This window comes from Pezoporus wallicus, unplaced genomic scaffold, assembly GCF_028554395.1.
Source record: "Pezoporus wallicus isolate ANWC-B61680 ecotype Strahan unplaced genomic scaffold, APGP_CSIRO_Pwel_v1 contig_7073, whole genome shotgun sequence".
Taxonomy (NCBI): domain Eukaryota; kingdom Metazoa; phylum Chordata; class Aves; order Psittaciformes; family Psittacidae; genus Pezoporus; species Pezoporus wallicus.
Genome location: NW_026641326.1, coordinates 2,833,036 through 2,857,704, shown reverse-complemented (window position 1 = coordinate 2,857,704; position 24,669 = coordinate 2,833,036). Strand labels below are relative to the sequence as shown.

The 24,669-nt window shown below is 44.8% G+C and overlaps 1 protein-coding gene across 19 annotated transcripts in view; it reads left to right on the top strand.

Moving 5' to 3' along the window:
* Positions 1-24,669, top strand: part of FOXP1 (forkhead box P1) — a 387,258-nt gene that overhangs the window by 252,347 nt on the left and 110,242 nt on the right. For 16 of the 19 annotated variants that reach the window (XM_057422837.1, XM_057422843.1, XM_057422850.1 and 13 more), the window contains one exon: positions 22,057-22,182. The exons of 2 other annotated variants lie outside the window; for them this stretch is intronic. In XM_057422837.1, the coding sequence (XP_057278820.1) occupies positions 22,057-22,182 (126 nt within the window). Of the gene's footprint in view, positions 1-9,986; positions 10,127-22,056; positions 22,183-24,669 lie in introns of those variants that run through there. One more of the 19 variants, XM_057422853.1, reaches the window with a different exon arrangement.

The following is a 24,669-nucleotide window of genomic DNA, read 5'->3' as shown; positions in this document are numbered from 1 at the left end:
TCCCTAGTTCTAGGAATTGGACTTGGGGTATAGATTTATGCAAGGTAAAATAAAGGACAGGTAGAAGCAGGAGCAGAACTCTGTATTTTATTTTTGTAGTTTATTGCTAAAATGTATGAATCGTCCTTTTTTGTTGGTTTTATTGGTGTGATTATATATGAGCTATCTTTACATGTATACTTTTTAGACCTGGCGGGCCCACTGTGATTAAATGTTTGCTTTGAATACGTGTCCAGTGTGTTAACTTTTCACAGCGGAAAGTCGTTAAATTCATTTTTATACAAGAGATGGGGGGAAAAAATAAAGGAGGAAAAAAAAATGAGATTGTTAAATGTATGGAAACCCTTATTGGCTGAATTATATAACTGAATTCATTCAACATGCTCAGTGTATCTTGTTCTCCTTTCAGTATTGCCACTCTGTTCATCACCCCTTTTAGTGCTTTAGGCATATGGCATGCAGTACATCCAGGGAAGTGTCAACAATATGGCATATGTTATACATACTGATCTTGATACACCGTAGAAAATAATGGGCCTAACTTTAAAAGGCACGGTGCTAAGAATAGAGCGTGCTGCAACATGCAGACAGTGAATCCGCCATGAATGTCATGTTTGAAGACAAAAAGAGCTGTATTTTTCATTACTTTTGTGGCTTGGTTTGTCTCTTGGTGTTACTGCAAATTAAAAAGGCATTTTGGTCAGATGAGAACAGGCTGGATCTTCCCCTTCCTGGTGCTGGTACCACGGTACCCATGCAGCGCAGCAAGGGACAGGGTCAGAGAGTGTGTGAGAGCAAGGGGGAGCTGTAGGACCTGCCTGTGGTGTGAGCCAAGGTGGGGACAGTCAGAGACAGAGATGTGTGCTACCCACACTGTCCACGGGAAGAGAGATGGAGATGGGGGATGTCCTGATGCATTCCCAGGAGTCGTTAGAGGCTCACATTAGCTCACCACTTAGCTCTGTCTCCACGCTGTAAATGAGCCTGTACAAGCAGATTGCTCCGCTTACATTAAAACCACAGTGGTGGAAATGAGTCTTTCCAAAGACTCTTCCCAAAGATCTGCCCATTAGGATCTGGCTGCGAGATCAGGGAAATCATCTGGACTCACAGCAGTAAAATGAAGATGAAACGCTCTGTTTCTCATTTCTGGATCCAGGACTTAGCTCCCTGTTTTGCAGTGAATCTTTCGTCCCAGGAATGCTCTTTTTTAAATTAGAAAAAATTAAAGGAGAGAGTCCTTTGAAACGCTCAACCTGAGAATTGTTCCAGGAAGTTTCGCCTTTAAAATAAATGATTCATACCATCACGGAGGTGTATGTGTGTGTGTATGCCTGCACTGCTGTTTATTGTGATGCACTGGCCTGGCTTGGAAGCTGTAAGATCTGAAGTGCAGAGAAGCAGTGACTGGAGAAAGAAATATCTTCTTTCCAACAAAGACCAAATACTTGTCTGTTATCTCGGTGGCTGTTGCAGTGATTCCTGATCCTTGCAGAACCACACAGATCACCATGCGGGTGAACTAGAACAACAGAATATTTATTTTAAATCTTTGTTGGATGCTGAACGTTTTGTGCATGTTTATGAGGGTTAAACATTAATAGCAGATGTTGTTAATGAATGGAAGGCTTGAGCCAGCTTCTGAGACCTTTTAGTTAGTACATGAATTTTCTGGTTGATGACAATACTTGTAACATGCCTAATTATGAAGTAGTGTTCTAATCAAGCCTTGAATAACTGGAGAATTTCCCCTCCTCTTTTGCGGTTATTTCAGTGGCACACACAGAGATCGCTTCAGTGCCTGTGCTTATTCTTAGTGATTTTTCTTTTCTTAGAACAGTCATTGAGGTTTTCCCCACAAGAAGCACATTTATTGACTCTGAGTGCACGCACACGCAGCGTGCGTCCCCTCTGTCCCATCCCCACCAGCACCTGAACTGGTGCCAGCCTCTGAAGTTGTTGTCCCAGTTTGTCACACTTCCAGGTGAGGTACGTGAAAGTGATTATAGGTAATAAATATCTTTTTTTTCTTTAACTTATTGCAGAGGCAGTTTTTCCCCTGTTAATGAGGGTAATTTGACTTGGTTGAAGGATTGCAGTTCTTAAGAATTAATGCCGCAATCCAATTCAAAGATTTAAAGAGATCTAAGATTTTTCACAGGTCGTGTGCTAGTGAATGTGCTCCTATCACATAGCAGCTAATGGACTTGAACAACAGTCTGTCATTTACTGTTACCTCAGTGTATAGCAGCTTTGCCCTTGATAGCAAGTCTACTTTCCCAGCAGTGCAGGTTATGTAGTAGTGTGGTGTATTTGTAACACTTTAAGAGACAGTATCCTGTTTCTAACAGCCCTAATTACTGGCTAAAGGCAGGTTGCCTTTCTGACTTTGTTAATTGTGTGTTTGGATCCTAATCTGCACCAGCCTGAAGTATGTTGTGCGCTAATAGCCAAAGCCTGGTATTTTAAGATTTGTCTCTACCTATACACATACATAATGTATTTTCTGTATTGCATTTTCCCTGTATCAGTGCTCAAAGTTTAACTACATAAATATGGAAGTGTTAGGCACTAGTCTTCATAAGGTCCTGTTGTTTTTTTAGGTGTACGTTATTACCTTTTAACAGTGTTTTGTAATGCCTTATTTGTAAATGCTGTTGGAAATGCTCTAATTTCTTGATCCTATTATGTTCCTGGATATGAAAAATCCTATTGTAAGGTAATTAGAAGGATTCTCTTCCATTTAAATGTGTGTTCTCTAGACAGTGTCACTCTATACTCTGCACACAAGAACCTTTGTTCCTTAATTAGAAAAAGGGCTAGAGCTCATTAATTGTGGGTACAAAGTGATGTCTGCTCAAATGGAGAAGCAATAATACAGTTTAAATAATGATTGATCCTGTGTTTTAAGTCTTATACTATTTTGTACTGATGGTGATAAATAAGCAACGTATAATGCAGGTTGGGAAGCATTACGTGAAGGTTTTTATTGACAAATCTCATTTTGCAAGGAGAAACCTTGTTTGGTACAATAAATAAAGGTGGATGGTAGACAGGCAGCCTCTGCCATTTAGGGAAGTTGACATCTGTCAACAGGCACACCATGGTGATAGCTGAAGTACTGGAGTTATCTCCACCCCATACTTTAGGTAATGAAATAATATGCAGTCAAAAGCAGTTTGGATCTTGGCCTTACAGAGCTATTACTATGATGAGTATGTTAATTACTGTTCACAAACAGGATGAGTTGTAACTGTTTGGCTGTTTTGCAGGGTGTTATTTTGGAGGATGGAGATAAGTGCACTTTGTTTTCTGAATGTCACCATCTCTCCGCCATCTTCTTGGGAGGAGTAGGACGGACTTGAGGAGTCAAACCCAACAGCCGTCATCAAAAAGCTTGGATTTATATGACAGCCACAGAGCAGGGGTGGGCTGAGATGTGCTCCCAGCGAAGTCTGTTCCCAAAGATCAGGAGCATGTTGGCACTGAGCTTGGTGGTCCTGTTGCCCGGGCGGGATGCTCGGGTGGTGTCTGTGGGTTTGGAGTTTGGGTCTTTTGCCATATGAAGCTTTCCAAAAGTCAGGACTGGGGAGGGCACGACATTGTGATGCTCATTGTTGGAGGGTGCTGCCCCTCAGGCTCCCAGTCATTATCTCCATCTCCTCCTCTCCATTCCCCACCTTGTCTCAAAGACTTAAGAAACAGAGAACCAGTCTCATTTTTCTAACCCTAATGAAAACATGCTTTAACAAGGCAAATCGTTTCCTACGTGAAGAATAGGAAAGTTGGAAGATGGGAGTCATTAGGCTTGTTTTTCCTGCTAATAGTTTCACGGATCAAAATGGTGAATGCTAGAGCGGGGTATATATTTCACTCAAAGCGTATCAGCACTAAAAGAACCCCAGAAAATGGGGTTTTTCTTGATATCTTTCTCTTCTGTATTCATCTTGGTGGGAAAGAAAAATAGTTTGTAAAAGATAAAAAACCTGTTCTTCAATTGACTATGCAAAAATCTTATTGCAGTATTTATTCCAAACCTGCACACATAATGTTCAGTCAAGGAGAAAACAGCAAAAAACAGTTGTTGATGGACTTAGCAGAGAACTGGATTAAATAAGCATTAGTCTAGTGAAGCTGATTACAGGAATATGAAAATGCAGTATCTTAATGGTACATATTTTCATGTGGCAGCTCAGTTGCCTTTCATTTTGCAGCTAATATGTCTATTCTTATGAGTCATTTACTTCTTTAATTACCTTTTGCAGGCAAGGCACCATGGTATATTAATGTGAATGATTTTTACTGCCAGTTTATCATACAATGCCCCAGAAGTTGAAAGGCGTAATTGACTTGGAAGAGCAGCTCATGAAGGAAACAATATTTAGTTGACAGTTTTCCTTGTACTCTCTGTTGACGTTTATGAGTTTACACTATGCTAAAGGAGTAATAAACACAATTTTCTTTCAATAACAGGAAAGAGTTGCTTTTAAAATACATTTGTGGAAAACAGATTCGTTCATTTCTTGAATAAGATAAAATAATGCGTTTCCAGTGATGAGATGTATATAAGATTGTCAATTGAATTAAACCTCAGAAGGTGCATTTATAACCTGCCTTAGAGCGTTAAAAGATATTAGGATGCATATGAATGGAATCAATTAGATGAATATTTGAATTATACACAGATTTGGGTAAATCACATTCAGATCTGTGTGTTAGATTATTTGGCAGCCTTGTCTTGCCATCGAGTGTGGAAGTGTGAAGTGGGAATTTGAGGGATGGAGGCTCTGTTTCTGGAGATGGAAGGACACTGGTCAGAACGCTCTTGATAAACCTGGTTGGGGGATTATGGCAGCAACTTTGTGTAACTTTCCTGAAGCCGCGGGCTGGAGCTTTGCAATCCGTCAAAGTCCATTTTCTTCTGGAATTCTACTTTTATTGAAATGACCTTGTCAAATGGCAAATTCTTCTTTTTTCCAAGCATCCCCAGGACCGCGGTGCACAGGTACGATTAATCATGCCATCCTGCTTTAATTAGTTTAAAGGCACAGATACGGAGGGCAGGAGCTGGAAGCAGGCTGGCCAGGCAAGTGCTTCCCTGCTCGGCTTGCAGAGAGTTAAACTTTTCACAGTTTTCCCCGATTGTTTGCAGTTCAGCCCTCTGCACCATAATGAAAGTTTTCTAGCCATCTGTTGTTAAGCTGGCGGTGAGCAAGGCCAGTATATCCAAACAAAGTGCTGGCCTGCTGTAAACTGAACCTGTCAGTTCAGCATAGCTGGGCTGACCTCCCCAGGCGCGGGGCACCGCGGTACCAGGCACGGCCGCCTGCTGCCTGCCAGGGGAGCTTCTTGGGGGGACCCTGTTTACTTTTTCCACTTAGCGTTCCTCCCACAGGCTTGGACTAGTTTATACTAAATCTTTACATTGACACTGTTTCTGCTGCTTTTTTTATCCTATTCTGAACTTTCTCCTTTTTTTTTCTCCCCCCCTCCTTTTTTGGGGTACTGAAAAAACATCCATTAAACGCCCCAGAATTTGAGTGTTTTGGAGGTGATGTGGGGGGACACAGGACAATAACTCAGTTCATGTGTGAGATTGTCTCTCAACACAGAGAGACATGTTCCCAAGTATCCCGGTTTGCTTTCCTAGCTCCTATTGTTCCCTTTGTTCTGTATTATTTAAGATCAGTTACTCATTTGCTTCTGAGGATTTGGGAGTAAAAGGCAATGTAGAGCACAACAACCAGCTTCTGTTGTCTTCCTGCAAAACTAGGGTGCATCCAGAAGTGGCTGGAGTAGTCTTCCTCCTGCTTCTGTTTGCTTCTACCCAGGGCAGGGGTGGTAGCTTCAGCATAAGGTACTAGAGGATTTGAAACTTCCTGAGCCGATTGCAAAGATCAGACTGGAAATGCCCTTTATGTGGAGGGCTCTGGGGCTGGGGCTGCTTTCCTTTCTTGTGGTACTAAATACACACTAGTTTGGCCTCCCCTCCCCTGCCTCTGTGTGTTTGTGCTTTTTTCAGTCTTGCTCCTAAGACTGCCTTCCCTTTTTCCTTCCTGCATAAATGCTAGTTTATTCCTATCTATCTGGGAGGCAATACATGTCATTTCCCTGCTGATATTCACTCAATGAAAGTGATTTTAACCTTTTTTTTTAAGTTTGGCAACAAAACTCGAAGTGCCTGTGGCCAGGAAAGTGACTGTCAGGTATTACCTGTTTGCACTGGTTGGTTTTTGGATGAGATCTACAGTAAATACCTTTATGCTACTGCTACTGCCAAAAGGGCTCTTTCAGCTTTGTTTCCTACACTTGTGCTATACCTGCTCACGAGCCTTTGGCTGGTTTCAAGTGTGTTTTACTTACCTCATGATTCTTGGAAAGCAAGCCTGGTTCTCCATGACCTCATGTGCTGCAATCCTCCATCAGGAGGAGTTTTGCCTGAGGAAGAGCTGCCGAATTTGTGCCGTGCATGAAACCAGGCTGTGCCTTTGACAAAGCGTATCACAGCCAGTCTGGGTATTCACAGTGTGTAGCAAATGTATTGGAAGCTTTGGAAAAGCAGGAAAAGTCATTGAAAGTCATACTTTGCCTTTCCAGAAGACTCCACCGAGGGCTTGTGCCAGTGCTGCCGGAGGGTGGGAGTGCCCAGGTGAGGGGATGCAGGGATGCAGCAGTGAGGTAGTTCAGGTTACATGCCGTGCCATGTGTTTTCAGGGCAAAAGGGAGTATGATGGTGGTGAAACCCACTCAATTTTAAATTAAAATGACTGCACTTACTAGGAAACCCCATCCAGCTCTAATCTGTTTGTAAGGTGACTGACACATAAAGTGCTTTTTGTTTTAAGGTGGAAGGAAATGCATTCAGGATAGAGTTTCTGGTGTAAATGTCAGGTGCAACGCAGTGCATGCTCACTCAAAAAGTCAAGCAGATAACCTTGGCATTTAGGGACATTGCCTTGTATAAAACGAAATTGTATTTTGTTTTTAGAAAGGAGGACTACATTAAGAGGTCACCTATTAGCTGTGTTTTTGCTAGCTGTCTGAAACTCGGCTCTACTGTCTATTAAACTCAAACCACTATGTAAACATTCCTGTGTTGTTCCTGGTCTCTACAATGGCCAAGGGGATCGGGTTTCACCTGCCTGCACATCTTCAAGCAATTAAAGCAATTAGCTTGAAGCCATTTCACATTCAAGGTCTACTGTGACATTCAAGTCCAGAAGAAGTCTAGGGGAAAAGAAGAAAGAAGGCTACAGAAGGGCTGCTGTGCAGCACACACACGAATAACCCGTGAGGGGGGTTTTGGACTAACAGCAACTTCCCAATGCTGTTGTGAGGCTTTGCAGCGGGCATGCAAAGTTGCTGCTGAGAAAGGGAAAAGATAAAGAAAAAGCACCTAATGATCCTTTAAATTACACCCAAGTTTTGCCTGTTCTGCACTGGGGAAGGGAGGGGGAGGAGGGAGAGAAATAGCAGCGTGATTTGGAACGATGCTTGTGTGAAATAGCACGGTGTTGGTCTTATTTACTGACATTTCTCCTGGCATCGAGATCGTATTTTTCTTCTCATTTAGGTGGGGATTTAATTTGGTGTTTACATTGTAAAACTGCACTCATTCTGGCTAATGTATCCATTACAATGACATTCAGCGTTGAGTTTAGTGATTCCAGCAGTAAGTCTTGAAAGCTGCTATTTTTTAAAAGGTTGGAGCAGATTAGTGGTGACCTTAAAAGATTAAACTAGTACAGTTTAAAGATAAATAATCAGCCTTTAGCACATTAGATAGCTACATAAGCATGACAGAAGGTGACTTTCTTACAACAGTTTCAGAATCCAGGAAGCATTTTTACATTTGTAACTTGAAGAAGGCAGGGAATGGTGTTTTGCAGAAAGCAAGACATAAACTGATTGCAGCACTTCAAATTGGTTAGTGCAGTTTTAAATCCACACTTTTCCTGTTGGTTTTATTATGGAGAAGAGGCTAATTTTGAAAGCTGTGCCTGCTGCAAAAGAAGATCTTGCTTTGCTGTCCCGGAGGGTGTTCTTAATCAGAAATAACCGCAGGCTAAATTATAATGTGGAATCCTGCTGCCCTTTAACCTAGCACTGCTGCTCGTTCAGTGTTTGTTAACAAACAGCTCTAAGTACAAAATTGTTTGAGAATTACTTTTTCATTATATTTGCTGACTTCAATTAGAATAAGAAGCTTATTTGGGGAAGAAAAATTAAAAATGTATGGGTTTCTAGAGAAAGTTTCATCAGTTGTTTCCCGGCAAGTGTCGCCTTCGGTCTGCGGTGGCGGACTCCACAGCACACGTAATTCAATTTAAATAAAATTATCTTCTGCACTAATATTCCTGCACTGATGGGAGAGGCAGAGCTCAGGAGCATCCCAACACTCAGCCCTTTGAAAGAGCTACAGCTAAAATGGTGGCAGGGGCTGAGGCCAGGGCCCCTCTTGCACCTTGAAGGGGACGCGATTCCCTATTCCCTAATGAAGAGGTGCAGATTCCCCATCCCCGCGGTGTTTTGGAGCGCTGGCTAGACACAAGTGGCACAGTGTCCTATTTTTATTTCGCTTTGAGTAACACGTAATTGAAACGTACAGTCGGCAAATTAATTGGTGAGTTGAAGGTAAGAACTGCTGAGTTAGTGGGAACGGCACAAGCCCTCCTCCTTTTTTTCCCCTTAAGTTTACATGCTGGAGCGGAAGCGCTGTGGTGCTCAGAAAGGAGGTGATGCCTCTGTAAAGCAGATCTTTCCAATTTTATTTTTTTTTTCCAGCTTAGTCTTCTGTTTCTATGATCTGCCTTTTGAACTGTTTTTGTGGCTGATCAGTTCCACCTAATATGTCTCTTGATTTCTGCTATTGTAATACTCAGACGACATGCTGTTCTCTTCATTTTTATAAGCTTTAGATGCTCCTGCCTGTCATACTCTGGCGGTTTATCTTCAGCGTCTGGATTTGCTTTCAGACTTGCATGTCTATCAAGCTGCTGTTGCTTTGAATGTGAGATCAAAAGAAGATGAATTCCAGTAAAAAATTTCCTTGTATGAAGAAAAGATTGGGGGCCTATGTAAACATCCCACTGACAGCTCCCAATGAGTTATTTTAGCAGAGCATTAGCACCCAGAATGACAGACAGTCCAAGACTACATGCTAAATAACAAATCAGTCCCTTCAGCGGCGGCAGCGCGTTGCCACAACAGCAATACATTTTCTAAAGGAATCCAGTTCCTCTTTTTTATTGAATATGGCTGTTCGACTGCTCATCTCTTCACGAGCTGCCTTCAAGTGCCAGCCCCAGTTTACTTTTTCTTGACTATATCTGTGTCATGTCACCAATATGACAAAAGACAGGGCTTTGATAATTGGATGGGGAGACAGTTAGTTAGTCATCTCGAGTTGAATAGGTAGTTTGTTTTAGGGAGGGGAAGGCGACGACGACAAAGGGAAAGCATCTATCTGCCTGAATGCTCTTTTGGAGATGCTGGGTGCAAGTCCTGCCCCTGAGACAAGTTGCATTTCTTGGGTGATTGTTTATGTTTCAGTTCATGTAGTTGGCGAAAACAGCTCTGAAGCCCGGCCAGCCTCACGAACCAGTTTTAAAAGCAAGTTACAGCACCGTACAGGGTAGGAAAGTCAGGCTTGGCTGAACTTATGTGCAAATGTGAATTTGCATAGATGCAGAAGCGAGGTGTGCTTTTTTGCTGCTGTTTGGTCTACTTGGGGACATAATTAGTTCTGCATGTTTCTGCTTAGAGACGGGGTATTTAATAACGCAGAATTGCTAGGGTTTTTGTGCCTGGTGTAGTGCTAAATCCAACTTTGAGATTACCTGCGAGCCCCAGCCGATCTCACCACTTCGCAAGGGAAGAATTAGGGAAGGAATGCGTTGCGGTTTCTTTGTCATTTAGTAAAAGCAGAGGTTGCTACTGTGGAGGCAGAGACCCGGACGCTGCCGGCAAAGGGCAGTGCTCCAGCGCCGTCTCCCTCCAGCCTGCGCTCCGGCTGCACAGCACTTCCTGTTTATTCAAACATCTTTTTACCATTCTTCAGCCCCCGCTTCACAGAAACAGCCAGAAACACATCTCCAGCGCGAAGACGGAAATCTAAAGGCAGACAGTAAGAGCTTACTCTGTTAAACTCTTCATTTTCTCTGCGAGCGCTCAGAGAAAAGGAGCATGCAGGCAGTGCTGAACTTTTAACTTGCTGCCTTGCGCGGGCAGCTTGGCAGCACAGCAGAGGGGAATTGCTTAGGTTTAAAGCAAAAGAAGCCGGTTCAGGTTGTTTACTGTGGCGTTGACAACGAGGGTGGGTTTTGGGGCACAGCTTCAGAGAACCGTGGCGAGGACACAGACCTCTTTCAGGGTGCCCTTCGCCTTGCGACGTCCCTCTGGAGCGAGAGCAGCTGTGTGTCACTGTCCCCACTGCTCACTGGGTGCTGTGGCTTCTCTTTGCACAAATAGCAAGAAGAAAAGCCCCAGAACAACTCCCCCGGATGAAAGCAGTGTGGTTGCTGCTCTGAGTAGCAAAAGACGGGTGCAAGCCCGAGGAGTCCCTTTTTGTTTTCTGCAAATTGTTTTCATCGTAGCTCTGGCACTGCTTGTGAACCAGCCTCGCTAATATTTGTACCAATTTCATGCTAATAAAAATCAGGCTGCTGAGACAAGCATGGCTATTATCTCATTCATATTACTATTGTTTAGACCTGTGGTACTACAAAAGGAAAGGGAAAGCGTGCTCACGCCGGGTAATGGTTGTTAACTTCTCACGTGAGGGATTTTCTCTGCAGTTTTTCAGTATTAATGATTGTTGTATGAATGGTCTTCAGGGGTTGTTGGAAGATAGCGTAGATCCTCTGGGTAATCCGTGCTGCAACACGTACGCTGGATTTTATCCCTCTCTGCTCAAGTGACTTATAAAAGTACTTGATATTTCTTGGTTGTTTCTCCCCCCTTCAAGAGTCCACTGAAATAGCAGGTAGCTTTTGGGTTTGGTAAGCATTCGTGGGGCTCATGGAGTGTGAAACATAACAGAAAATGGAAAATATGCCTGCCCTATGGAGAAAACCCATCCTCCTCGAGGCTTTTCCTGCCTCTCCGAGATCCAAATACACTTTAAATGTTTAAGCTGTAAACCCCCGTCTTCCTAGAAGAGAGAGGCAGAAATCAAGCTGTGTGTGCAGCCAAACCGCAAGTACAACAAACATATTTTTAAAATATATTGCTAGTCTGGCTTTTTAATGTTCAGAAGTTGTTCTACTTTGCAGGGGGATAAAAAAAATGGTGTTTGCAACTGCCTTAAGGACAATTTGTTTAACAGTAGGAGTAATTGCATGGGGAAAATGGAAAGAGTGACTGAAGTTATTTACTCAGATGTTAGTGTAGGTGTGGGGCAGAAAACTCACTGTGGGAACAGTGGGCTGCTTTTCTTGGTATCTTAGTCTATTTGATGACCATCAAATTTCCCAGCTCACTGGTTTTGTTTTTTCTGGATGGCATGTTTGATTATTTATCAGAAGGGAAAGGGAGTAACTGAAGCAAATAAACATGTGACCGAGCTGTGTTTTGTTTTCCACTCAGAAGGCTGTGCCCTTTAACAGATACACAGAAAATAATAAACGTATTGTTTTATGATAAAAGGAAATTATGTGTATCATTTTCTTTAGCAAGGCCATTAACCCCTTGTGTTCAGTGGTCTCTGCCTTCTGGCAGCTTATTGGGTTTGCAGCTCAGAATTAAAAGCACTTAAAAGCCCCTCTTGTGTGGAACGTTGCCATGGATTACTGCTTCACCCCTTTGGACTTGCTGGATTTATGACACAGTCATTTCTGTCTCAGCACATCCCTGCTCCTCTCCCCAGTTCTACTTGGGGTAGGATTGACTAAAGGAGAGGCACTTTGAATTTATAGAAGGGTCCTGACTGCTGAAGAAAACCTTGGAGAATGCTGCTGGGATCTTTTAGGTGCCAATATCTGTGTCTGTGCAGCACGAGGGGTTGCAGCTGGATTTGGTCCGTTACAGACAGTGTCAATTTATGTGATTCTCTTTTCAATGCCAGGTGTCTACCACGTAGCGTGTAGTATTTCCTTTGTAATACCAGCTTAGGACAATGCTCATTATCTTCCCTGAAAAAAAAAAACAAACCAGCAACCCATCCTATAAACTAAATCACTGTCAGGAAGTAAAATACAGGTTTGTCTCATCTCTGGGAAGCATGTTGCATGCTTTAGCTGCTTTTATGGGATTAAAAGAAACAAGTTAAGACTGTCATGCACATGAAAGGAAACCGAGATGTGGTTTGTTTCACATTGTGCAGGTAGGTATAAATTTAATAGACTGACTTGCTTTCAAAATCTCTCTTTGTCTCTCCGAATCGCATGTCAGTTCCAGCACGCTGATGAGCTCCACGGTCCGTAATAGCGCCTGACTGCCGCTGCCCTGCAGGTGCCGTATCAGCAGGGGGGTCGTCCTCCTCCTCAAGGATGTAGGTTCCCTTTATGGAACAGGTTCAGATCAAAATGAGGGAAATTTGCCTGATGTCTTGAAGTTAAGTAGAAATGCCGAGAAGAGGAAGGGCTGGTGAAGTTAGGACCTGAAACTTAAATGTGATGAAAGAAGGAAGAGGAAATGAGCGGCTTGGGGCTAGGTGACGTGGGCAGGGGCTGGGCTGGGGGATGTGGCCAGCTACCCTGCGCTCAATGACTCCCCAAGGGTCGAGGGGGCTCAGGGTTAGCTGGGGAACAGGGCTTGAGGTCAGCAGTTGAGGGGTGGAGGTACCTGAGAAGGCAGAGGGACAGGAGCAGTTGAATCCCATTGGACATGGGGTCTCTCCAGCCCTGGCTGTAGTCCTTGGGCAGAAGCCCATGAAGGACACTTAGAGGACCTATCCATGGGGAAAGTTTCCTCCTAGCCTGCAGTGATTTATGGTTGGCTCATGCCCTGAAGCATAAACATTTGTATCCTGATTTATATTTTTATCTTTCCAAAGGTAACAGTAAATGCTCTCATTACTATCTGTACAAGTGTCTAATCCTTTCTTTGCATCTGCCTCATGCTCTTGGCACTGGTGATACTGTGTGACAGTGAGTTCCAGAGTAGTTATGAGTTGTGTATTAAGAAAGAAAAAAAAAACCCATCCTGTTGGCTGCTTTATTTTTTTGTGTGTGTGATGGTTGTTGCTTCCTGACTTTATTCAATGTCCCCTTTCTGTTGCTTATGAGAAATGGCAAATAGCACCAGATGTACCTTCTCAGGCCGAGTCACAATTTGTGTACTTTTGTCATCTCGCCTCTTACTCATCTCTCACGAAACTAAACACTCCCACCCTTATCAGTCTCTCCTCGGATCTGCCAAGACCTCTAATCATTTTTGTCGCCTCCATCTGAACCTTGCCTATTTTTGCTTTACCAGACTCTTTTCAAATGAAGGTTTTCAGAAGCTATTCTAAATTAGGTTGTGCCATAGGCTCGAAGTGCAGAGATGTGATTTGCGGCATTCGTTTCCCATGTTTTGGCTTGTCCCAACATTTTGCTTCCTTCATTCACCCAGCAGCAGCGAGTGTCTGCTGGTGCGTGGTGAGATGTCTGCAGTCAGGGGCTTTATTTCATGGGCCTCTCAGTACAAGTTTGTCACACATTGTTTTGGAAAACAAGCTTAAAATATGTTCCCTGTTTTGTTGACCACACAGGGGAGCGCACAAGCAGCTGTATGCAATATACTATTTATGTTGTAGCAACAAAAGGGCACTCTTCCTTCTCCCCCCCCCTTACCCCTCTTCCCTATTAAAAAATCTGAGAACTTCCCGTGCTTTTGACATCCAAGAAAAACGCGGCTCAGCAGTGAATAGTCCTCCAAATATTCAAAGGTCTGGTTCACTTTTGGATAAACACAGGAATTCAGAATCTGATCTCGGGCCTACAGAAACGAGCTGGAAATCCCATAAGATTTTTTTCATCCCTCAGCCATAGTTTAGTTCTGGTTCAGTTTGCGCAGGCAGCCAGGATCTGTATCCTTTCTCATTTTACTGGGATGTGTTGGCCCATCCCTCCTTTCTTGCTGGTACAGACCACTACATGCTGTGAATCTTGACATGCCAAAATAAAGAGAGACATTTTTAATGTTTGAGAACTTTCTGCCAGATGCTTTTTAAATGGCTTTGATGAGTGTTGACTGTGACTCCTTAGAAAAGGGGACAGAAGGTGTTTTTACAGTGCAACCACCTGAGGATTCTGTTTGCACCTCAGGAATGGGATTTTTGTAGCCGTTGTTGTGGCTGGTTTAGGGTTCACAGGTTTTTGGTGTTTGCTGGGTTTGTCGTCTTACCCTGCCTGCCCTCTTCCATCTCTTTTGGGTCTCTGGGTATTTGAAGAAAACTGAGACCACCTTTTCCTCCAAGTTGGTGGAATTCATGAATAGAACACAAAATTAAAACTGGCTCCTTTGGAGGTAAATCCCTATTGTCCCTTTGCGTGGGGCTGGGTCCCCGCTGCTGCTGAGCTGGGATAGTGGGCAAGGACCTTGGCAGCCATGGGGCAGGCTGCAGGGTGGTAGGGCAGGAGCATTGAATCCTCCTGCTTCTGCCGATACAAGTAACCTCGGTGCCCATGAGGACAAAGTGTAGCAGGGACGGGCAGAGGCAACTCCACCCTGTGGGTTTGGAAGAGAGGGTTTCTGTTTCCAGAGCGTTTTTCTGGAGGGGATCTCCTCAGCTGGTAGCCAGGATCTATTCCAGAGGAAAGAAACTAAGCCTGCTGGAAGAGAAATAAAGACTCATCTTCTTTATGACTATTCTCATAGATGCTTCAGCATGAGGCATGTTGCCAGCTCCCTTGCTCCAAGCCTGCCCCCGTCACATCAAGGACAGGATGTGAGCATGCGGACCTCCAGGTCCCTTCTCTTTTTTCCAGCAAGGGAATCACTCATTAGTCACTTGGCTAGATCAGTCTGCTTCATCTAAGCAAAGCCTTCAGGGCCAGCTGATCATCTCATTCGAGTAAAGGATTGTTGTTGAAGCTTTCCTCTGTGATGAGCTGGCTGGTAGCCCCTTGGATGGAGCCAGCCTTGCAGAGGAGCTGCAGCTGAATGATGCGCTGGGTACAGGCAACCAGCAGCATCTCCCCTGGCTCACAGCATCCTTCTGCTGTGCCTGGGAAGGGGAGTTGGGTATGGCGTAAATGGAGGAGGATTATTTACTAAAACAAGGAAACAGAGAATGAGATATGGGGATTGGGGTAATCTCAGTCCAAGGCTGGCGAGGAAGCTGGACAGCAGACCTGCTTCCCCAGGTTGTGTTGGATCCTAGCAGAGCCCCGTGTCCTGCCTGTAATTATCCCCAGGCTTCCCTGTGGTGCCAGGAGCAGTGTTGGGGCTTTTGGCCTTGGCTCCTTTTCATGTGTGGTGCAAAGGGTCATGTTGTTGGGAACAGGGAGGGAGCACATAGCAGCTCGTTCCTCCATTCTGGAGGAAGATAAAAGAGCTGGGTACGAATGTCAGAGGGAATAAGTGCTGCAAGAACATCTGCTTCTCTTTTTTGTGTCTTCTACATTTTATTCCTCCTCTTCGTTTTGGTTCCTTTCCTATTCTCTCTAGTTGGTTCATCTCACCTCCCCCTGTTCTGTTCCTCCCAGAGGAACAGCACTACCCACTGCTGTCGCTTTGCACTATGTTTTATTTTTTTTCTTCTTTGCATACTGCTCTGCTCCTTGCTGGTTTCCACACGTTGTGCGGCTCCACAGCCTGTCGGAGGAGAGCTGCAGCAGGGCTCCCCTCCAATGTGTCTGCCTCCTACCACCACTCCTCTACATCTGCTGCTCCAGGAGAAGAGGGTGTCGCAGGAGAGGAGATAGAGGAGGCAGGAGTGGGAAAGACATGAAGCAGCTCTGAAGCTTGGGTGCAGCCGGGCTTCCGAGCTTGTGAGCTGCATCTTGCCGCTCTGCTGGGAGCAGCTGTGGAGTGGAGCGGGGTGTGAGGACAGATGGGAGCTGAGAAAGAAGAGAGATTGCTGGCTGAGTCTAAATCCCACCTCGTCCCACCCGGGAGAAACAAAGGTACTTGCCTTGTGAGACTAAATGGAAACAGGAAACCCTTCTGAGAGGTGGGCCATGTCTCCACTGTGAGAGGCCCCTTTACCTGCAAATTGGGTGGCCCCTCAGTGCCTAAAGACATTGTGAAACTCTGGGAAAAATAGATGGTGGAGAACTGCATGCCTGGATGCTGCAAAGCAATGCCTTGCCCAAAACACTGTGGGGCAAGCTTAGCAGCAGTCATAGCTGGGTAAGGATCCAGCTATCCGTTACTGCTCTGAGGTCAACACAGAAGGTCTTGTTTCTGGAGTCTGGGGCTGGGGTAGCATTGTTTTTTCTCCAAGGGTTGATTGTGCCCTTAAAAATATCTTCTATCTCATCTCTCTTTGCTTGTTGTGTTGTGTTGTGTTTTGCTTTTTAATGACCATAACTGAAATAACGGACAGATGATGATGTTGGCTGGTGAGTAACTTTCCGGATTTACTGCTTGGACACTTCAGATGGCTGCGGGACCATCTCTGATTTCTGGGAACACTTCCTTCCTCTTTTCTCAAGTTGCTTTCCTGATGGGCAGCTTTGTCCACCTGGAAAGGCCCAAAATCCCTTGGAATCTGTAAAAAACACGTGGGATTTTGTTTTGTTCCCTTCTGTGTGCATGCTTCTCCATTTCAGAGGCAGCCAATTACTGCACAACTGTCCTGGGAATTGGCAGTCAGACAGGACGCCAGTTTCTTTTGCATCCTCATGTCTGTTGCTTGTCTGCCTACCCTCCAACTTACATACTTTTCCATACGTCCTGCAGTTCCCTGGATCAGTCTTTCCATGCCTGATAAAACTCAGGTGCAGAAGTAAGCTTTTCCTGGCATTAGAGTCAGACCCATTATAGTTCTAGGTCTTCACATTTCATTAGTAGCTGATTGATATTAATATGGGTTGGAGCAGATAGGAAAGGGGGAGCTGAGCTGTTTTTCTTCAATAGAAATAGGCTGATGGAAAAACAGTTGGAGAGTCACTGCCTTGTTGTACTGGCTGCAGTGGTGGAACAAGTTAGCAAGAGGCTCCATAGGACTGGATCCTGTTACTGTTTTCCTTATGTACTAACAGTGTAAGCAAGTATATGGCATTTAAGAGCATTTCTATTTTTAAAGTTCTGCTCTTTTTCTTTCCAGTGTGTTTCCCTTCCCCAGCCCCCTTCAAGAGTTTCTAGCCACATGCAGTCAGAGGCAGGGCTGTGTTTCTACCCTTTGAACTTGCCCAAAGAGGATGGTGAAACTGAACGATGGAGCTGCTTGCCTGAAAATGTATTACAACAGTAACTTGGATGGTAACAGTGCCTGGGCAAACAACAGCTGGGCAAACAACTCACATTCTGTCTATCTTGCAATAAAATGGTCTTGGGCATCTCAGATGTGTACTTCTCCCCCCACCTGGTGCTTTGACTAGTTGGGAAGCCTTAAGTGGTTGCCACTTCCCTAAGCACAAGGAGAGGGATTTTTGATGGGGCTTCCCACTTAATCTGTGGCATCTTTGAATGAAACAGTCTTGATTCATCTCACTGTGAATGTGCTGTTAAAATGCTTCATGGGTTAGTGTCATCCCATGTTGGCTCCCACATATCATCCCTAGTTTGGTCAATCTCTCTAAAGTACAGTGTTTCGGTTGCCTTTTTACTGCTCTCTGTTTTATGCCAGAAAATCTCCTTATCTCTGGTGATTTCCTAATGGATAAGAAAACAGTTTGGGAGTTCATTTACTGTATCTTGCATTTAGGCGTAGCACCAAGCAGAATCAAGATGACTTGGTTGGTAGTGAGCCTTTTACTGATGTTGTCCTTTCAAATCCTGTCGACAGTGACCAAGAACCATGGCACTCAGGAGATGCTCTTGCTAGGGGATGCTTTGATTTCTCTTCCTTCAGTAAGTGGGAAGATTTTCTGCTTGTATTTCAATGCAGAGAGGAGAATGATTGCTGATGGTGTATGATTAGCTGCTGGAGGCCAGGGTTGGTGTTTGGGTCTGGTTGTCCCAAGGTTTGCAGGCTCTTCAAGCAGTGCAGATTGGTGCCACATAACATGGCTGCTGGTAATCGTGGACTAGATATCTGAATCACCTCTGTGGTTGTGGGGCTCTTGGCATCTCTACCTGCCTGTCCTGTGAAGGACCATGCAGTTGCCTGGATACACAAGCATGAGCTATGTTTACCACAGCCCCTGCAATTGTTCACTTGCAGAAGTGGAGATTTCGGATGTAATTATGGCAGTGGGGAGGAATGTGTGAAAAGAGCTCAGAGATGTCAGAGCACCTGCTCGTGAGGAGAGGGCCACGTTAGCAGAGCTGTTGGCTAGCAGTAAACAGTCCTGGCACCCTTGTTTCAGGACTTGGCAGCAGCAGGAGTTGAACCGAGTCCAGCTTTACTCTCTACTGCCTGTTCAGTAAGTTGAGGACAAGGCAGATGATTAAGGAAATGTGGGGAAACTGCTACAGAAGCTTTTGGAAAGATAAGAGACTTTGGTCTCCATGTCTGACAGTCTGGCACTTCTCACTAGCATTGAATTCACATGCAAATCAAAGGCAACATCTACTCCCACAGGAAGCTTTATTAATGTACAGGCCTGCTTGCGAATCTCCGTGCTGATGAAGGTTGTGGGACTGAATTCACTCTCAAATTAATTTCCCTGTCTATTCTTGCTTGAGCACTGTGCAGCATTGGCAGCCTCAGCAGGGCTCCCTCACCAGCATCCAACAATGGGCTATGCATGGAACCAGAGAGGAGGGTAGAGGTGCAGCACTTGTTGGCTGTGATTAAATGGGGTGTGCGGATGTCCACCAGGCTTGAACCAACATCAGCAAATTAGTTTTCACGAAGGCACTCCAAGTGGACTTGAAATACTTTGCATGTAAGAGGAAAGAGGGTTGGTGCTTCCAGATCTGAGCTAGCCATCTTTCTTCTACACGTCTCGTCATGTGTAAGGAGTGTGGATGAGACTTGGAAATGGCAGGAGTAGTGCTTGGTCTGAGACAGGAGAGAGGAAAGGCTGAGGCGGGAAACATGGAGCGACTTGGGATCCCTGGGTTCACTGTACCACCAAGGATGCAGTAGCTGCTTGATGCAGATGTTCAGTAAGAACCAGATCCGAGTTATAAACAACCTTCCACATTTAAACCCTACCTCATGTGATGCTTAGCTTTTATTGCTGTCAGTTATTTATAAGTGGAAAAGTGAAATCTTGAGAGAAGTGGGAAATGCCATTTCAAGCCGCAGTCCCCTGAGCTGTCAGCTTGCTGCAATCTCACCTCTGCCTGCCCCTCCCATCTTTTTCCCTTTGCTGTTCCTGTCCATCCCAGCTCATTGTATCTGGGATGCTCCCTTTGGCCAACCCATTCATTACTCTCATTCTTCCTAATCCTTTCCTTACCCCCCCCCAGTGCCAGGACAAGTGCCAGCCCCACATGGAGCAGTGTGATGTAGGTGTCTCCTCGAGTGGGTGCTGTGCAGGTGGGACCAGAGCAGGGACAGAGCTCTGGCTTTGCCCCATCAGAGCCTTGCCCTGAGGGCAGAGATCTTCACCAGCATGGGGTCAGCTGTGTTAAGGACTGGTGGTGGCAGCAGCCACCCCACCAAGCCGCTCAGAGCTTCGTGGCCAGCTCGAGCAGAAAGCAGGCATTTCTTGCATGGCTACTTGTTCTGGGAATCTTCAAAAATTTCTGGCAGCCAATTTAATTGTGCAACCTCTCAGCTGCCAGAACGGGTAGAATATGATCATATCACATGAAATGCATGCAGGGTCTGCTATAGCAACTGTATTTCAAAGAGACAACACATATGGTGACTGGTTCTTTTTGGAATAATATCTATAAGCTGATGATGTTTTATTCAAAAAGGCTGTAGCTTGAAAGGTTAGGGATGTTCTGATTGTTTAGTGTATGATTAAAGAAAGGCTCCTATGGTTTTTTTTTGGCCTATTGAATCTAATTACTGGGAACTAAAATGATCATTTGATTGCACATTTACCTGGAATTATTCTTCTGCAGAGCCAGTCTTAATAATATATAATAATATGTTGCGCTTGTACTGTATAGCGCTTCTTGTCTGAGCAACTCAGAGTGCTTTACAAGTATTCATTAATTAAATAAGCCATACAACAGCCCTGTTAAGTAGGTGAGTATTTGTTGCCCATCCCCTTAAGCCTTGTAGGTTTTATTTCTGCCCACCCTTGAAGATGTTTTAACAGCTAAATAAGCTAATTCAATAAAAATAACATTTTTTTTTAACCATTCTTAGCACATTCTGCAGAAGGGTTTCCTTTGTTGCATTGTGTTAATTGCTGGGCTCTAGGTTCTTGACGTTGAACCGATGGAGAGGGTGGTTGTAGATGTGTGTGTGAGCAGAGACGTGCCCTGCCCAGCGACTCCTCACGCCCCTCATGGGGACATGGACCATTGTAGAGATGCTCCCCAAGCACTGAGTTCCAGCCAGTTTGAAGTGTAAAGTCTGACTTCTTCATCACACCGAGCTCTGCTGGAAATCACATCCAGCCTTACAGAGTTTTTGTGATCCAGTGGAGACTTGTTAATGAATCTGAAATGAGGGCTCATTGCCGGAGCATGGTAAGGTCTCTGCGCCCAACTTGCGTTGGTGTGCTGGCCAGCAGCGGTGCTTCTTCAGCCTCTCCGTGGGCAGCTGAATGTCCCTTCAAAGTCAAATACAGGCCTAGCCCATAAAATAACAAGGTTTTACTGGGGGTGGCAGATCCGAGTTTGCAGTCCTCAGTGTCAAACCTTTCCCAGCAGTTCTGTGCTAAGATGAGACACTTGCAACTTGGAGAAGCAAGTGAAACCCGAAGCGTATCTGACTCCTTAATTAAATAGGTATTAATTAAATCACTCAGAGAGCATACACAGTAGGAGTGGGGAAGGCTTTTTCCCTCCTTCCGTGTAGGCATCTTGCAAAGGGACTATTTTTCTTGTTTTACATTAATGAAGTCTTCAGCCTTCCCACTTTTCCACCTACGCATGTACTGAACGTCTCCAAGGAGACCAAGGCGGCCCGAGTCCGGTGCTGGTGAATCCTCTGGGAGCAGCGGGCTCAGGTCTCAGCAGCGGAGCCTCAGTGGTGCCACCGCCTGTCTTACTGGGATCATCCTTGTGGTCCCTTGTCTGGGGAGCTAGGGCAGGGCCTTGCCCTTGTACTTCTTTCCCCTTCATCTTCCCTTGTTTTCTTTTCCCCACCTGATGGAGAAATGGGGCCCCACAGAGCTCCAGTGCCCAGGGGCTGTTTTCTCTCACTTTGCACAAAGCATTGCAGTAACTCCCCGCTGTGCGATGCTCTGCTTATGCTTTTATGATCGTATCCTTTTCCTCTCCACCCCGTAAGGCTGCGCTGTCCCTTCACTGCTCTGCCTCATCCCTTCTGAGGCCCCACTGCTGGTCCATCACGAGCTCTTAGTGGTTTTGGTGGGCTGAGGTGCTGTCCCTGCTTTTCAATGCATTGACAGTGAATGTTCCTCGCAGCTTCCTCAGCCTTCAGCATGGTACCTCTGGGATTCTCTTCTTGCCACTGGCTCTTCTCTTCCTCCCACCACAGCCTTCCAGAAACTTCCCTGACTTCCTCTGGCTCTCAGGAGAGCAGGCAGTGATATATGACTGCCCTCTTCTGTAAACCTGACGTGACCCACTGGAGAAAGAGGAGCATGAAAGCCTTTAGCACAAGAGCCTGCCGGTAGCTAGGAGGACTGTGAGCTGCTCCTGCAGCTACACAAGGTTCCCACCCAGGAGCTGAGCATCAGCTGCTGCTGTTTTCCTCATAGTCTCCATAGAGTAGGAAACCCAGCAGTGGGATATTGCCCCATTGAATGGAAGTGCTGACTTGTCTTTTTTTTTGTGGAAATCAACTGCTGTCCTTAGGGAGGGTGCTTCAGGAGAGGAGTTTGTACCCCATGGCCAAGGGTTGCCTTGACCCTAGGTACTGTGCATGTAGCTCCCCACACCCTGTCTGCTGTAAACTCAGTTTTCAAACCTCTTCCCTTGCAGGCTCTCCAGGTAGCACGGCAGCTTCTACTGCAACAGCAGCAGCAGCAGCAACAGCAGCAGCAGCAGCAGCAACAAGTTAGTGGATTAAAGTCTCCGAAGAGGAATGACAAACAGCCAGCCCTTCAGGTAAGGGGAGCCTCTGTGCCTCCCTGAGCAGGCTTGTAAAAGCTGAATAAATGCGTCTTCCTTGTGGATGTTGGGATAGGACATTCAGGAGCTTCCTCCTAGTGAAGTCCACAGAGCGGCTGTGGCTGATGTAGGTGGTGTGAGGACCTGTGCTAGGTGAGCTTTAAAATCCCACCACAGCAAATTTACAGATCATGAGCGTACATCTATTAGCATGTGGTAGGGTTGGATCATGACAAAATGGAATAGCTTTTGTTACTGTGTCAGTATGCATGGGAGATTTGCATTAACATTTCTGTTTGATTGCTGTTCCATTTGTAGTCTGCGTTCACTCAAACCGATGATTTGCTGTGTCAAGGATATTGGGAAATACTAGGATATCATATCGTCGGTGTATTTTTTCCCCTTTTATTGTCTGCTGATGTATGGACATCTTTAGAAAGAAAATCTAAATATTACCAGGCTTTGTGCTATTATGAATTCAGAAAGCTAAAACCAGTACAGCATTCCCAAACAGAAGATGTCTGCACACATAGGAGGCTTTGGAGTACGTTTTGCTAGTCTTGCAGGATAAATCACAGGAGTTAAAGACAAGAAAGACCTATTAGGTCATGTATCACATTTTCCTCCTTTTTTCTTCTTTTGCTATTATAGTGGTAGAAATCCCAAGTGGTGGGTAGGACCGCTATTATTTTCCTTCAGATGGTTTTCCATAACAAAGCACACGCTCAGGAACTTTCCACTTTAATTCCATCCTCTTGCTCCAAGTAATACTGCTTGTATAAATACTGAGTCAGTCCCTTGCCTTGCCTCGTGTTCACACTCCTCAAACATCTGAGATACTAACATGTACTTGCCAGTTTTGGCAAATTATATGTATCTAGTTCTTTATGTGTTTCGTAAACCGGCACTTCCAGACCCTTGACCACTTTGCTGGGTTGCAGCTGGTTATTGCTTTTATTACTGCTCTCTTTGCAATTGCAGCGTGTCACTGTATTTTTGATAATAAGTTCCTGAATGCAGCAGTTCAGCTGCAGTCACACAAAGCCCTGTAGCTGGGACATTTATCTTATCTCGTTCTTCTATATCTGATGCTTCAGCCTCTGTAGCCCCAAATTCTTTCCGCTTTTTTTCTCTTTTCCGTTGTTGTCATAGCACGTTGTCAAACTCATGTCTGTTTTGCTCTTTCTATTTTTTTTTTTCTAGTTTGATATACTATCACCATGAGTTCCCTGACAGCATTGCTGCTTCTCTTGCCTTTTATATGTGCTTCAGATTATTTTCCCCCAAAAGTATGGATCCTGGGCGCTTTAAATATGTAGTAGAATGTGAAAGGTAAAGCCAACATCACTAAAGGCCTTGACAGTAAAGTTAGAGGACCCCATCCTGCAGTTCTTACCCAAATAAAGCTGACAGGCACTTCAAGGGGAGTTTTGCCTGAGTGAGGAATAGCCATTAACTGCAGCCCTTGGCCCAGCATGGACAACTTCTCGCTTTTGTGTAGTGATTTCATCTTCAAAGCATTTTGCAAATACTAATCTCCAAAACACCCCCAGAAGGAAAGTCTGATAAGTAAGTAGCATTATCCCAGTTCTGGACTGGGAAACTGAGGGAAGCAGGTTAAGTGACTTGCTTAAGATCACAGAGGGAATTTGGTTTAGAGGTAGGATTAAGATTCATGAGTTCCTGGCTCCCACCCCCGTGCTCAGGCTGCTGGACAACACCTCACACTTTATAGCCGAGCCATTATTCTTTTGGAAAGTATGAAGCATTTTGTCATTGGGCAAATATACGTTTTATTGGCAGTGTAGAGCACCATAATCCAGAGCGTTACATTAATGCTTTCAAAAATATTTTATTTGGTAAATCCATAGCTGATCCATATGCCTTTTAATAGACTCTTCCACTGGGGACATTTTTAATGAGAGATTGTGCTGGCTAGGTCCAGTGTCAGGTACTAAAAGAAGTGCTTTGTTGTGCAGATGTCTTAAGAATAGCTCCAGAGGATGAAATATGACTGTGTTGACCTTTCAGCTGTGAGCTTATTTGTCAGGATTCAAATAAGTTGAAAGGATCAAACCAAACAGTTTCCGTAGTCAGACTGGGAATTGTGTTGCAGAGGTCAACAGTGAAGGCCACATCGCAGATTCCATAACATAGACAATTGTTGGTACGTATTAAAGTACTGGAGCAGCTCCTGCAGTCAGAGACACAATTAAAATTCTAATTTATTAATGTATACAGAGAGCTGGCCCAGCCTGTCACTCACTAATTCAAATGACTGCCCAGTCTTTTTTTTTTTTTCTATCCCTTCCTCACTCCTGGTGCTTTTGCAATCTTAAACGTACTGGAAGTCCTCTTGAATGTAACAGACACTGAGCACATCCCTGCAATGAAAATCTGTGGCTGAAAGAAAACGGTGGTGCTGGGGGTAGAATTTGTGAGTAAAACTGCACCCACACAAGCACCCACAGCCCTTGGAGTTGG